Source organism: Pelodiscus sinensis, chromosome 3, assembly GCF_052426305.1.
Source record: "Pelodiscus sinensis isolate ZL-2025 chromosome 3, ASM5242630v1, whole genome shotgun sequence".
In the NCBI taxonomy this organism is placed as follows: domain Eukaryota; kingdom Metazoa; phylum Chordata; order Testudines; family Trionychidae; genus Pelodiscus; species Pelodiscus sinensis.
The window spans coordinates 37,482,871-37,497,990 of record NC_143054.1 but is presented as its reverse complement, the minus strand read 5'-3'; the positions used below and the strand labels follow the sequence as shown (position 1 = coordinate 37,497,990).

At 46.2% G+C, this 15,120-nt stretch overlaps 1 protein-coding gene across 2 annotated transcripts in view; it reads right to left on the bottom strand.

The window, feature by feature from the left end:
• SH3YL1 (SH3 and SYLF domain containing 1) overlaps positions 1-15,120 on the bottom strand; it is an 87,810-nt gene that overhangs the window by 24,436 nt on the left and 48,254 nt on the right. The window contains exon 10 of one of the 2 annotated variants that reach the window (XM_089777064.1): positions 9,657-9,864. The exons of the other annotated variant lie outside the window; for it this stretch is intronic. Coding sequence (XP_089633190.1) covers positions 9,659-9,864 — 206 coding nt within the window. The 3' untranslated portion in view covers positions 9,657-9,658. The remainder of the gene's footprint in view (positions 1-9,656; positions 9,865-15,120) is intronic. 2 annotated transcript variants of the gene reach the window in all.

Here is a 15,120-nt window from a genome sequence, read left to right as displayed (position 1 = left end):
CTAGTCTGCAGTTTCCTGGGTTGTCCTTATTTCCCTTTTATAGATGGGCACTATATTTGCCCTTTTCCAGTCACCTAGAACCTCTCCCATCTTCCACAACTTTTAAAAAATGATAAATAATGGCTCAGATACCACCACAATCAGCTCCTTGAGTATTCTAAGATGCATTTCATCAGGCCCTGGTGACTTGAAGACATTTAACTTCTCTATGTAATTTTAACTTGTTCTTTTCCCATTTTAAATTCTGAACCTATCCATTTTCACTGGCATTCAATATGTTAGGCATCCAATTGCCACCAAAGTTCTTGTTGAAAATTGACAAAAATGTCATTAAGCACCCCTGCCATTTCCACATTTTCTGTTGTTTTTCCCTCCTCTTTGAGCAATTGGCCTACGCTGTGTTGGGTCATCCTCTTGCTTCTAATATATTTGTAAAATGTTTTCTTGTTACCATTCATGTCTCTAACCAGACTGAGCTGATTTTGTGATTTTACCTTTCTAATTTTGCCTCTACATACTTGTATTTGTTTATATTCATCCTGTATACTTTGACTTAATTTCCACTTTTTATAGGAATCCTTTTTTGATTTTTAGAGTATTCAAGTTCTCCTGGTTAAGCCAGAGTGGTCAGTTGCCATACTGTCTTTTCTATGCAGGGGAATAGTGTTCTCTTGTACCCTTAACGTCCCTTAGAAAAACTGTCAACAGATCTCAATTGTTATTCCTGTTAGTCTTGCTTCTAATGGCACCTTACATACCAGCTCCCTGAGTTTACTCAAGTCTGCCTTCTTAAAATCCACTGTCTTTATTTTGCTGTTCTCCCTTCTATCATTCCTTAGAAACATGAACACTTTCACTCAAGCTGCTTTCCACTTTGAAATTCTCAACCAGTTCCTCCCTATTTGTTAAAATCAAATCTAGAACAGCCTCCCTAGTAGTTTTCTTCACGTTGTGAAATTTTAAAAAAGTATCTCTAATGCATTCCAAGAACTTGTTTGGCAATCTGTGCTTTACTGTTTTATTTTCCCAACAAACTGAAGTTCCCCATCACCACCAAATATGCACCTAGCAAAAGTGAATCCCCAATTAAAATTGTTTCTGAAATAGTTTCCTGGCATTTCCTACTTCTTTATTAGTATTAAGACACAGTTCTTAACAGCTTTGTCACACAAGTAAAAAATAGATTTCAAGTGCTGCAGGATTTAGTTACAGAAAGTAATGTTGGTAACATCAATACAGTCTATAATAACAAAGACTGCATACCATCAGAGTGCTGAAGAATGCTTGGGCTATAAGGAGAAGAGAAAATTTAAGCAATGGATCCAACCAGACACTTGGAAAGTTATAGAGGAGAGACGTAAATTGAAGAGTTAGATGATTAGCACTCCAACAAGATTACAAGAACGTTATAAACAACAGCATAATGAGGCCAATAAGATAGTTAAGAGAATGGTACGTGCTGATCATCATGCTTTTGTCGACGACCTCGCAAAAGAGGCAGAAAGTGCTGCGGCTCGAGGAGAACAAGGACAACTGTATAGAATTACTAAGCAAGTGTGTGGTAAGTACCATTCCATAGTCAGCCCACCTATTAAGGATAAGCAAGGAAAACTGCTCACAACACAAGCGGAACAAGATGCTTGCTGGGCTGAACACTTCAAAGAAATACTTAACAGAGACTCATCGGAAGAAGGTGTTAATATATGTGGAAGGGAGACAGATTTAGATATTAACATCGATCTACCTACCAAAGAAGAAATTATATCAGCAATCAAGAAACTGAAGAACAACAAAACCCCAGGAAAGGACAACTTGAATGCAGAACTTTTCAAAATAGACCCAGAGACAGCAGCTGGAATACTGGAACCACTTTTCAGAACAGTTTGGACAGAAGCCTGCGTACCGGAGGATTGGACTAAAGGGGTGATTATCAAGATCCCAAAGAAGGGCACACTCAGCGACTGTAACAACTGGCGCGGAATTACCCTTCTATCAATACCCAGCAAGATCCTCGCTAAAATCATCATAGGTAGAATATCAACAGCAGTTAATGAAACGCTGAGGAAGGAACAGGCAGGTTTTAGAAAAGGTAGAACAGATCTTTGCTCTGCGTAACATCATAGAACAGAGTGCAGAATGGCAACGACAACTTTACGTGAACTTTGTAGACTTTGAAAAGGCTTTCGATAGTGTAGACAGAGACAGATTATGGCAGATTTTGAGGGCCTATGGAATACCGTATCATATGGTGAAGCTCATTAGGAGCTTCTACAAAAATTATAGCTGTTGTGTTGGAGGAAGCGATATATGGTTTGAAGTCAAGACCGGAGTTCGTCAAGGTTGCGTAATGTCGCCACTGCTCTTCAATCTTGTTATTGACTGGGTGATGCGACATACGACTGAGGAGGGGCATACCGGCATTAGATGGATGCTTTTCTCTACACTTGAAGATCTGGATTTTGCCGATGACTTGGCACTTCTCTCTTACACTCATCGGCATATGCAAGATAAAACAGATAAATTAAATAAGTATAGTTCACAAGTTGGCCTTAAGATAAACCAGAAGAAGTCAGAAGTCATGACTCTGAACACTACAATACAAACCCCCATCAAGATCAATAACAACGATCTTCCTTTTACTGATAGATTCATATATTTGGGTAGTATCATCACCCCAGATGGTGGAAGTAAGCAAGACATTCAGAATAGACTGAGTAAAGCACAAAATGCCTTTATCAGTATGAATAACATCTGGAAATCCTCAAAGTACAGCGTGCGCACCAAGCTGAAACTATACAACAGCTATGTTCTCCCAGTGCTTCTCAATGGAGCAGAATGTTGGCGCATGATACAACGAGACCTCACTAAATTGTCTACACTTCATACCAAGAATCTTAGAAGAATAATCAGGATATTTTGGCCAAATAAAATTTCCAACGAAGACCTACTGTCTCAGTGTAAACAAGAAGACATGGCCACTATAATTATGAAAAGACGCTGGCGATGGATAGATCATGTGTTACGAAGAGAAGACAGATCTATTACGAAAATTGCACTCCACTGGAAACCAGATGGGAAGAGAAAGAGAGGAAGACCAAAAACAACCTGGCGCCGAACGGTAGAACAAGAATTAAAAGACCATCATCACACTTGGGGAACAATAGGCGCTTTGGCCTGCGACCGACAGAAGTGGAAGGACTTTGTTGCTGCCCTATGCACCATTGGCGTAACGGGCAGTAAATAAGTCTTAACAGCAACAAAATTAATACTGAAGGACCACCAGATGGATGTTTATTATTCCTTAAACTAAATATAAACATGTCACAAACCCGGTCAGGAAAATCACAAAAATAGATCAGGCTTGAATAAAACCTTTAAAAACTAAGTACTTTTCAGAGGTTGCCTCCTGGATGTTTACTAAATTTGCACACGTCACTAAGGCTTATGATAGATAAGGCACATTATCCCTCTGTGTAAGTATCTTCTGAAACATATCTATTAATCACTTTGAGCTGGATTGTTGCTTTTATAGTTTATAATCTGCTATAAATCACCCCATATATTACTATAAAAAAGAAAATACCACTGTATAGGTTTGTGCGTGTGAACACTTTTGCTTCCATCATGAAGTATCTGTCTCTCTGATTCCAATAAATATTTGTCCTTTCCTTGAGAGTAGATTTATTTTTTCCCATAATTCTTTTTAGTCCCACTTTAAGAGGCAGTTTACCAAAATACAGGTGTATGCCCTATTTAAGTGTTTATGTTATATATATATATATATATATATATATATATATATATATATATATATATATATATATATATATATGTATGTATATATGTATGTATGTATGTATGTATGTACGTACGTACGTACAAATTAATGCTTCCTAAAGGTTGATTGGCCTCATGAGGAGAGTGATAAACAATGCCTCCCCAGGGGTGCATCTAGACTACATGGCTCTGTCAATGGAGCCATGTAAAATAGTTTACTCAACAGTCAATCAAGCGGGAATTTAAATAATCCCCACTTCATTAAAATAAAAATGGCTGCTGCGCTGTGCCGACAATCAGCTGATCCGGCACAGCGCAGCAGTCTAGACACGGCGCGGTTGACAAGGGAAGCCTTTGTCGACCACACTGCATTTAGACTGCTGTGCTGTGCCGGATCAGCTGATTGTCGGCACAGCGCGGCAACCATTTTTATTTTAATGAAGTGGGGATTATTTAAATCCCTGCTTCATTGACAATGTTGAGTAAACTCCATCGATGGAGCCATGTAGTCTAGACGCACCCCAGGTGTGGAAAATGGATCATGGCACTCAATCTGGACTCTGATAAGGGAGAGACCTGTGGTAGAAAGATTATAAAGAAAGAGAAAGACTCCTGGGTGGTCACTGGGGCAGAGAGCCCATGTGGAAGTACTAGGCAGGACAGAAGTCAGGAGCCTGCGCAGAGGGTGTTGGTCTGTTGTTTTATGAGAAAGACCAAATTAGAAAAGGCTGATGGGCATGGCAAGGCTCCTGCAGGGTCTCTGAGAAACTAGTCTGAAACTCTGTGAGAAGACTGTCATGGGGCTTTCACCACTTTTACTAGACTGGTAAAACCTAATTATATATAAGGCTATGATTTAGTCACAGGTATTTCTAGTAAGAGTCAGGGACAGGTCACGAGCAATAAACAAAAATTAACAGCTTGTGACCTACACATGACATACTAAAATACACGTGTATTATTATATCAAATAATACCTGTATGACAAATATCTTGGGGTGTGAGAGATGCTGGAGGGGTCACTGCTGGGGGGAGGCACTCAGGGCCAGTAGCACCAGCTACCAGGAGCTATGGACTGTGGCTGCCCCAGCCAGCTGGTTGGGGACCGCTGTTTGGGGCTGAGGATCACAGCTGGAGATAGTGGACTGTGACTGTTCCAGTCAGCTGGTCAGGGACTGATGCCCAGGACCATGGACTAGAACCATCCTGAGATTGCCGCTAGGGGCTGCCGGAGGAGTGGCTGGTGTGGCTGTCCCCAAGGCCACTCTCAAAGTGGCTGGTGTAGCTACTTAGGCTCTGGAGTACTGATGTTAAGAAGTGTGTACTTTGTTAATTGTATAGTCAACAAAAATTGTGTCAACTACACGATCAATAAAGGTTAGCATTGCAAGCACTTAGTCACGGCTCAAGCCAGTTCCTGGCAACCACCCACACTGCATTTCTGCATTATTAGGAGCCTGGGAAGCTAGCATGCAGGCAAGCTGGCTCATTCCCCTAATAATGCAGAGCCACAGCTGGCATAGTTGCTGAGATCTGGCTTGAGTTGGGACTGAGCTAGCCTGCCTGTGCGCCGACTCCCCAGTATCCTAATAATAGAGTTGCAATGGGGGTAGTCTCACCTCCAGATAATGTCCTCCAGTACCTCGCTCTTGAGTGATCAATCATGGGTGGTGAAACGTGGCTGAGATTGTCTGACATATCTCCGGCAGATATGCTGCTTCCACCTGAATGTTGTGGGCTACGCAGAGCTCCCAGAGGGGAAGGGCTTCTCTGCACAGGGGACAGGAGCAAGAGCGACACTGTCTGTTGATATAAACCATTACCGTTGTATTGTCCATTAATACTTAGACTGTCTAGTGGCTCAGATCAGACAACAATACCTGGCAGGCCTGCCTAAACGCCCTCAGTTCTTTGACATTTATGTGGAGCTGCTGCTCCGAGGGTGACCACATGCCTTGAGTCCACCACTTGCTCAGGTGAGCTCCCCATCCCGAGTCTAATGCATCGGTGATGAGCTGCACCATCAGGCTCTGGCTCACGAAGGGCACCCCCACCGATACTAAGTCCTCTTGCATCCACCACCCGATGGACTGGATGACGTCTTGAGGGACTGTGAGGATTGTGTTCCGTGGTACCTATGCCTGATTGAATGCTTGGATCAGCCACAACTGTAGCGGCCTGAGTCTCAGCCTGGCGTGCAGAACCATGTAGGTACATGTTCCTAGTAGCTTCATGCAATTTCTTGCAGTTGTGATTGGAGAAGCCACCAAGCCCCATATAATGGTGCTTATGGCCATGAATCGGGCCCTGGGGATAGAGGCTATGCCATTTGTTAAGTCTAGTTGAGCCCCCATGAACTCTATAGTTTGAGTGGGTATCAGGGTGGGTTTCTCCTCATTTATCAGGAGACCCAAAGTGCCAAACAGAATCCTGATAAATGTTGTGTGTTCTAGCACCTGTTCCTTTGAACATTCTCTGATGAGCCAAACATCCAGGTAGGGGAATACCAGGACTCTGCACCTCCTGAGGAAGGTGGCCATGGCAGCCATACACTTTGCGAACACCCTTGGTGCCATGGACAGGCCTAAGGGGAGGAAACTGGAAGTGTTCCTGCCCCACCATAAATCTGAGAAACTGCCTGTGGGTGGCCTCACTGAAATGTGAAAATATGAATCCTTGAGGTCAAGGACAGCAAACCAGTCCCCCAGATCCAGGGAGGGAATAAAGGATGTCAGGGTGACCATCTTGAACTTTGCCTTTATTATAAAGGTGTTGAGATCTCTCAAGTCCAAAATAGGTCTGAGGCCCTCTTTTGCCTTGGGGATAAGGAAATACCAGGAGTAAAAACCCTTTCCCTTGAAGTTTAGAGGAACCCTTTCCACCGCCCCCTGTTGAAGAAGTGAGAGCACTTCCTAGTTCAAAAGAATCTCATGAGAGGGGTCCCTGAAAGAAGGACTGGGAAGAGGAGCGGGAAGGGGACAAAGAGGTGAATGGGATAGAATACCCCACAGCCACTAGGTCGAAGACCCATCTGTCAGTCATAATCTGGGCCCAAGCCTGATAAAAATGGAATAGACTGTCCCCAAAGGAACTAGTATGTTATGATGGGAACTGGTACTCTGTCCTCGGGTACACCCTCAAAATGAGGTCTTAGGTTTCTGGGAAGGAGGCAGCCCTCCATTCCTTTCAGTGTTGGAGCGAGACCTCCATCGCCTATTGCGCTCATTGGCATTATTGTTATCGCCTGCCCTGGGAGAATTCCCTTAATGGCTTCTGGTCCTGAGGTGGCTCTGCCACCTGGTAGGTCAGCTGTGCCTGGTCACGGACCTCTGATCCCTCATTCTGTCTGATAAGATGTGACAAATCCCTTTGTGGGCTGCCTCTATATTCTGAGGCAGGAGCCCTGGACATGGGGGTTGTCAACAGAGTACCCCTGGACTGAGACGCTCCAGATCCCTGGGAGGATGGCACTGGGCCCTGCATTTGGTGATAGGCCCAGGGGGTCCAGAAGGGCCATTACGGTTGCATCTGCAGTGGCCATGTCTGATGGGGCTGGTACTCCTAGTCCCAGGAGTGGTGCCAGAAATGGGAGCGGTACTGGGACGATCTGCACGAGGAAGCCCCTGACCCCGAGTCAGATTCTGATGAGCAGCCTCATGCAGACCAAGGAAGGGCTGTCAAGGGCACCTGAAATAGATGCTGGGGTCGGTGCCTGGCCACGGACTCTGGCTTTCCACTGTGCACTGGAGGAGGAGTGGCCTCATCACCATAGGTGGCAAAGGGGCTGATTCACTATGCAATGTGGTCATAACTGGTGCACTCCTCCTGTCCCCATGGAGCAGCCGTCTCAATGATGAGGATGCTTCTGACACCATATAAGGCAATGGTGCTAACACGGCTACTGGTGTTGACAAAGGCAATGGTGCTGACAAGGCTACCAGTAACGACGAGGAACCCAGTGCTGTCCAGGCCCCCGGTGCCATAGTGTTTCCCAGTTCTGACCAGGCCCCCGGTGCTGTAGAGGTACCCAGTACCACTAATGCTGTAGCCACATGGCTTGACTGACCGAAGTGCTTGACGTGGCAGGCTGACATGTTCAGTGCCGGAGATGAGACCGGCGAGGCAGTCAGATCTATTAGTTCCCTTGAAGTGTTGAATGTTTCGAGGGTAGAGGGTCTGTCCATGTGTATAGACTCTTCTTGGCTTGGGCTTCTTAGCTGCCAGTGCCTAGAGGGGCCTGGAGCATCACGGTGGCAAGGTGAGGCTCTTGCTGGGGTGTGGGTACGGTGCCGACTCTCCAAACATCTCCCTCTAGGCTACCTCTTCTTCTTCGGGGTTGGAGACTGGGATCTGTGCTGTGGCACCATAACCTTCTTCTGTGCTGCAGAATGCACTGGTGCTGCTGAAGGCTCATGCAGAGACACCGGTGTGCTCTGCAATGCTGGTGCCCGCTCCAGTGCTGGCTGAAGTGCAGATTCCATAAGCATCAGCTTCAAATGGGAATTTTTTCCCCTCTTCGTACAGGGTTTAAAAGCCTTGCAGATTTTACAAGATTCTGTAAAGTGGCCCAGTCATTTCAGACAGGCTTTATGAGGGTCCCCACAGGGCACAGGCTTTGAATAGGTCCCGCACGGGTTGAACCCCTGTGGACCTGGCATCACCCTTCCCAGGAGGGGAGAGGAAAGTTTGCACCCAAAGGAACAATCTTCTAAGCACTGGCTATTTACACTACAAAAGAGCTACTAATGAGGTAACTATTTACATACTGGGATTGCTCAAGTCAGAAGACAAGACTCTCCAGCTACCCTCAAGGTTGTAAGAAGGAATTGAGGGAGGGAAGGGCCAGTAGGGGATACTTATTAACCATTATCTCCGTGCCACTCAAGGGGGCACCCTGCTGTCCCAACAGATATCGCTGGGGGACAAAAGCTCTGGAATGCATGCACGCGCGGTGTGCGTGAACCTAATTCAAATTCACATAAGCAAGCTCTCAAAGAAGAACCTGTTGAGCACTATTCTTACCTACGTGGCTCTAGCTTCCACCCAGGACACATTACAAAATCAGTTGTCTACAGCCAAGCCCTTAGAACTGTATTTGTTCCAATTCCACAGAGACAAACACCTAACAAGATCTTTATCAAGCACTCTTAAAACTTTAATACCCACCTGGGGAAGTAAGGAAACAGATTGACAGAGCCAGATTAGTGCCCAGAAGTCACCTATTTCAAGACAAGATCAACAAGGAAAATAAGAAAACACCTGTGGTCATCACCTATTGCCCCCAGCTTAAACCCCTCCAACACACCATTGACAATCTACACCCATTCCTGGAAGACACTCTCACTCTTCATGGTCCTTGAAGGACAGGCCAATCCTTACCTAGAGACAGCCCCCACAACCTGGAAGTAAATACTTAACCAGCAGTCACATACCACACCTCATATACACTCACCCAAGAACCTACCACTTGCAACAAATCCTGTTGCCAACTCTGTCCATATATCTATATAGGAGACACCATCACAAAACCTAACCACGTCAGCCACACTATCAGGGACTCATACAACTGCACATCCTTTAATGTGATATATGCCATCTAGCGCCAGCAATGCCCCTCTGCCATATAAATTGGCCAAACCGGGCAGTCTCTGCAACAAAGAATAAATGGACACAAATCAGATATCATGAATGGTAACACACAAATCTGTACAGGAACATTTTTTAACCTACCTGGACACTTAATCATGGATTTAAAAGTAGCTATTATTCTACAAAGGAATTTCACCATTCAGTTAGAGAGAGAGATTTCTGAACTGGAATTCATTTACAAATTAGACTACCAATCTAGGCTTGAATAAAGACATGACAAAGTTACTAACCTTCATGCAGTAACAATGTTTCTTCGAGATGTGTCCCCTCTTGGTGTTGGGCTCCACTCTTGGTGTCGGGTTCGTCCCAGAGTCACTGGTCGGAGGTTTTCAGTAGCAGTTGTCAGCTGGACCGCGCGTGCACGGTCAGCGTCTTGAGGCTTTTGCGCCTTTGATTGAGTGATCCAGCTCCCATCAGTTCCTCTCACCGCTCGGTTGTCTGCAACAAGAAAGAAACAAATTCCAGAACAGGGAGGAGGGTGGGATGTGGAGCACCCATGTGGACACATATTGAAGAAACATCATTACTGCACGAAGGTGAGTAACTTAGTCTTCGAGTGGTCCCCGTGGGTGCTCCACTCCTGGTGACTATAGAGCAGTACCCAGACAGTGCTCCGGACTTAATGTTTGTCCACCATTGTTAATACCGCAGAGGCCACAGCCGAGTCTTTGGCTAAACATTGCACAATTGCATAGTGTCACATGAAGGTAGTATTTGATGACCACGTGGCCATCCGGCAGATATCTTCCAGGGACACTCCACGGGCAAAGGCTGTGGATGTAGCTATCACCCTCGTGGAATGAGCTTTTGGTTGTGAGAGAAGAGATCTATTTCGGGTAGCGTGACAGGTGGTAATACACGTGCCTATGAGTTTCGCAATACACTGGCTGGAAAGCACCTTTGGATCGTTGTGCTATCGACACTAGTAATCTGTCCGTCTTGCGCCAGACCAGTCCCGAGTTCAACTGATATAGAAGGAGAGTGCTCAGCACATATCCAGGGTGCGTAATAAGGCTTCCCCCTGATGAGTGAGGTTTAGTATAAAAAGATGGTCATACTATGGGTTCACTGAGATGGAACCAAGAACATACTTTCGGAATAAATGTCAGATGCAAATGTAGTGTGACCGACTCTTTAGTGAACACTGAACGGTGGATTTGCCATCGGTGCCGCCAACTCACTAACTGTGTGCCGATGTAATCACTAATAGGAAGACTACCTTCATTGTTAACATTTGAAAAATTATACAGCAAACTTGCAATAATCTGACACCTTTAGGACCCAGGGGGTGCCAGATTATCAGATATGCCTGACTATTGGAAGGGGGGCTATGAGCGGTCTGGGGTGGGGTGGGGGGATGCCACACCAGACCCCTCATAGCCCCCCCTTCTGATAGTCCGGCTCTGCCCCAAGCGTCCCCAATTAAGCCGCTGCTGGTCAGTTTCAGCAGCAGCTGAATCGGGGACACCTGGGGCACTGCCGGGTTGGTCCCGCAGCACCGAGGAGCAGCGCTACGGGACCAACCCAGCAGCATCCCAGCTGCTCTTCCCCAGATGTCCCAGATTCAGCCGCTGCTGAAAGTCACCAGCGGCTGATTCCAGGAAGCCTGGGGCATTGGAGCATTGAATCCACCAATGGAGTTTTACTGTAGTTGCTAATGTCTCAAACGGAGGATACATCATGGTATTGAGTACCAAATCTAGGTTCCACAAAGGGGTAAGCGGTCGCCATGGGGAGGTTAAAGTTTGTCAGCCCTTTTAGGAACCTTTTAGTAGTTGGGTAGGAGAACATGGAGAATCCTTCTATAGGGTGATGAAAAGCACTAATCGCTGCCATGTATACTTTTACAGACGAGATTGACAGACCGGAACCTTGCAAATGGACAACGTAATCAAGGATTCAATGGAGTGAAGATGCTTCGGGGTTAGCCTGATTGTCGCAACACCACCGTGTGTATCTAGTCCACTTCGCAACGTAAGTCTTTCAGATAGATAATTTCCTACTGTGCAGAAGGATTGCCTCCATTTGCTCCGAACAGACGTGCTCACTTGTTTTGAGCCAATCAGGAACCAGGCTGTTAGGTAGAGTTCCTGGCTTGGGATGAAGGAGAGAACCTTGATTCTATGATAGGAGATTTGATAGGTGGGAAGTGTGTAAAGTGGTTTCACCAATATCCTGTGGAGGAATGGATACCGTGGCTGTCTCGCCCACGCTGGGGCCAGTAATATTATCCATGCCAATTCGGTGTTTATTTTCTCCAGTGTTCTGGGAACAAGTACTGTTGGAGGGAATGCATAAAGTAGTGATCCCTTCCAGCTGATTAACAGTGCATCCCCCAGCGATCCTTTCTTGTTTCCTGCCCTAGAGCAGAAAAATCGGCATTTCCTGTTGTGTGAAGTGGCAAATAGATCTATGAGAGGAGTTCCCCATCTGTGGAAAATTTGGCGAAGGATGTCCGCTCGTATTTCCCACTCATGATCCAGTGAGAATTGGTGACAGAGTCTGCAATTGTATTGCTGGAGCCAGGTAAGTATGACGCTGTGATGGTGATGTTGTTTTGGATGCAGAAATTCCATAGACTGACTGCTTCTGCACATGGGGAACATGATCTTGCCTCTCCTTGCCGGTTGGTATAATACATTGCGGCAATGTTGTCTGTCAACACCCTGACCACCACGCCTAAGATATGGGTGTGGAAGTGTTTGCATGCCTGAAAAATAGCTCTCAGCTCTAAGAGGTTTATGTGGAGAAGTCTTTCGGAGACTGACCATTTGCCTGGTACTTTCCCGCCATTCACGTGTGTGCCCCAACCGATGAGGGAAGTGTCTGTGGTTATTTGGTAGGAAGGTTGCAACCAATGGAATGGAACTCCTGTCATGAGGTTGTGAGGCTTCCTCCATCATGTGAGGGACTTGCAGACGTAGGCTGGAGGCGCGACTATCTTTTGGATGCTGTGTCTTGAAGGTATGTATATGGATGCTAGCCAATGTTGGAGGCATCGAAAATGTAGCCGGGCATGAAGAACTACAAAAGTGGTAGCAGCCATATGGCCCATCAACTTCATGCAAGTGTGTACTGACACCATGGGAGCATTGTTGAGCATGGTCACAAGGTCATGTATTGCGTGAAATCTTTCCACAGGTAAGTATGCTCTCGCAGTAATGGAGTCGAGTGTGGCACCTATGAACTTTATGTTTTGAGTAGGATCCAAAGTGGACTTTTTTTCATTGTTAAGGCCCAGGGAGTTGAAAGTTTGAACAGTCAACCATGCATGCTGCCTCCTGCCGCGTTCTGCCCTTCATGAGGCAATCGTTCAGGTAAGGGAATACCACGACGTTCATCTGATGGAGATGTGCCGCCACGACTGCAAGCATTTTCGGAAAAACCCCTGGAGAGGCTGCTAGACCAAAGAGCAGAATGTGATATTGGAAGTGATCGCTTCCTATTGTGAAACGAAGGAATCGCCTGTGTGCTGGATGTATGGCAATACAGAAATAAGCATCTTGCAGGTCGAGGGCTGCAAACCAATCCCCATTGTTGAGCGATGGCAAAATTGAAGCTATCATCACCATCCTGAACCTCTGTTTCCGGACGTAACGATTCAGTCCTCGCAGATCTAGAATGGGTCTCTATCCTTCCAACTTCTTTTGAGTTAAGTAGCAATGGGAGTAAAACCCCCGTCCTCTGAACTGATCCAGAAAACTCTATTGCCCCAATGAAGAGAAGACGGTGGGCTTTCTGCCGTAAGAGTTCCTCATGAAATGGGTCCCTGAAAAGGGACGGGTTGGGGGGGGGGGGGGGGGGTAGTAGGAGGAACGGAAGTGAGTGGAATTGTGAATCCGGATGTCACCAGTTCCAAAACTCATCGATCAGATGTTACTGTAGCCTACTGATGGTAAAAGGACCGCAATCAATAGTGGAACAAGGGAAGAACATGATGTTGGTTTGCAACGATGTGAGATGTCTGCATGCCCTCGACCGAGGAGTCAAACATGCTGCTTCACGGATGATGGATTAGCTGCTCGCACAGGTTGAGGTCATCTGCGCTGGGGTCACTGTCTTGGATGTGTCTGTTCATATGGGCGCTGTTGTTGCCTCTGATACTGGTGGTCGTATCTCCTCTGGTATGGATAATACCGCTTGCGCCTAAACGGAGTGGTGTACATCCTCAAAGTGCATAAGGTTGTATGGGAATCTTTCCCAGAGTGGAGGACTTCATCTGTTTTCTCCACAAACAGTTTTTGCTTGTCAAACGGAAGGTCCTCCACCTTGCCTTGCAGCTCTTTGGGGACTCCTGCTTTGGCTAGCCAGGTTGCTCTGTGCATGGAAATGGCTGTGGCCATGGAGCATGCTGCTGTGTCTGTGACATCCATAGTGATTTGAAGTCCTGCCCTAGATGTAGTATAACCTTTGTGTACCACTGACTAAGATCGGCTTCTTGAAATCTGGAAGATTGAGCCAGTTCAGTTAATTTCGAATAATTATCAAAATTATGATTGGAAAGTAGGGCAGCATAATTCGCTATGTGCAGAAGTAGGGAGGTAGAGGAGTAGGCCTTCCTGCCGAAGGTATCGAGTTTCTTTGCCTCTTTGTCTGCATCAATGGTTCTGAATTGCGGCGTCTTTGACCTTTATTGAGCTGAATCCACAACCAAGGAATTAGGTTGCGGATGATTAAAGAGAAACTCGAAGCCCTTGGCTGGGGAAGAAAAAAAAAAAAAAAAAAAACTTTGTCAACCTGTTTGCTTGTCGGGGCTGTAGAGGCTAGTGACTGCCATATTTCGTCTGCAGCCCTCCATGATTGCCTCATCGATTGGAAGAGCAATTTTTGAATGTTGTTGTGGATGGAGATTTTTCAGTAGGCGATGCTGCTTGGTCTACACCTCTGCTAGCTGTACATCCTGAGATTTAGCAACTCGTTTGAACAGTTCCTGAAACTGTCTCAGGTCATCTGGAGGGGACATATCCGCAGGGAAGACCGCCTCATCGGGAGATGCTGAAGACTGGTCTGTTGGTGACATCCGCTCAGACTGATCCTCAGCTTCAGATATCTGTCCTTCTTCGGGATCAGACTGTTGTGGTTGTACCTGAGGACTGATTGAAGGTGGTGTGGAAAGATATTCCTTCTGCTGTGTGATCCTGCTGGAACGTGCTGATAGTCTGGGGAGTGGCAGCAGCATGCAGGTCAAGTATAGGAGTGGGACCTGTAGTAGCTATGTGATCTGTGGCATCGATCATGGTAATGGTCAGAATACGCTGGGGAGGACTGTCTGGACGATGTAATGCTGCTATGATGTCTAGAATAAATTGTGCAGGAGAATGCCTTGGTGAACATGGCAAACAAGGTGAGCACCTTGCCGATGATGGAGATTATCTGTGATAAGGCGACATGTGGTGTCTCCGAGGTCTAGGGCTGAGCCACAGTGAGTAAGACACCCAAGTAGTGTCCAACCCCATCCCTGGTGGAATAGTGCCAAGGATGTGAAGGAGATGGTGCTGGGGAGAAAGTTGGAGATGGGGAGAGAGATGACAGGCGCATGGTCATTTTACAAGCGGCTTTTCTCGGTGCCGCAGCCAAGCCACTGTCCCACTTGGCACGCTCTCCATTGTCATGAAACATCAGTGCTGGAGATTGCCGTGGTTTCCCGTTGTGCTCTGCCGGCAGATAAGGTGCCTCTAGGGTAGCTGTTCTCCT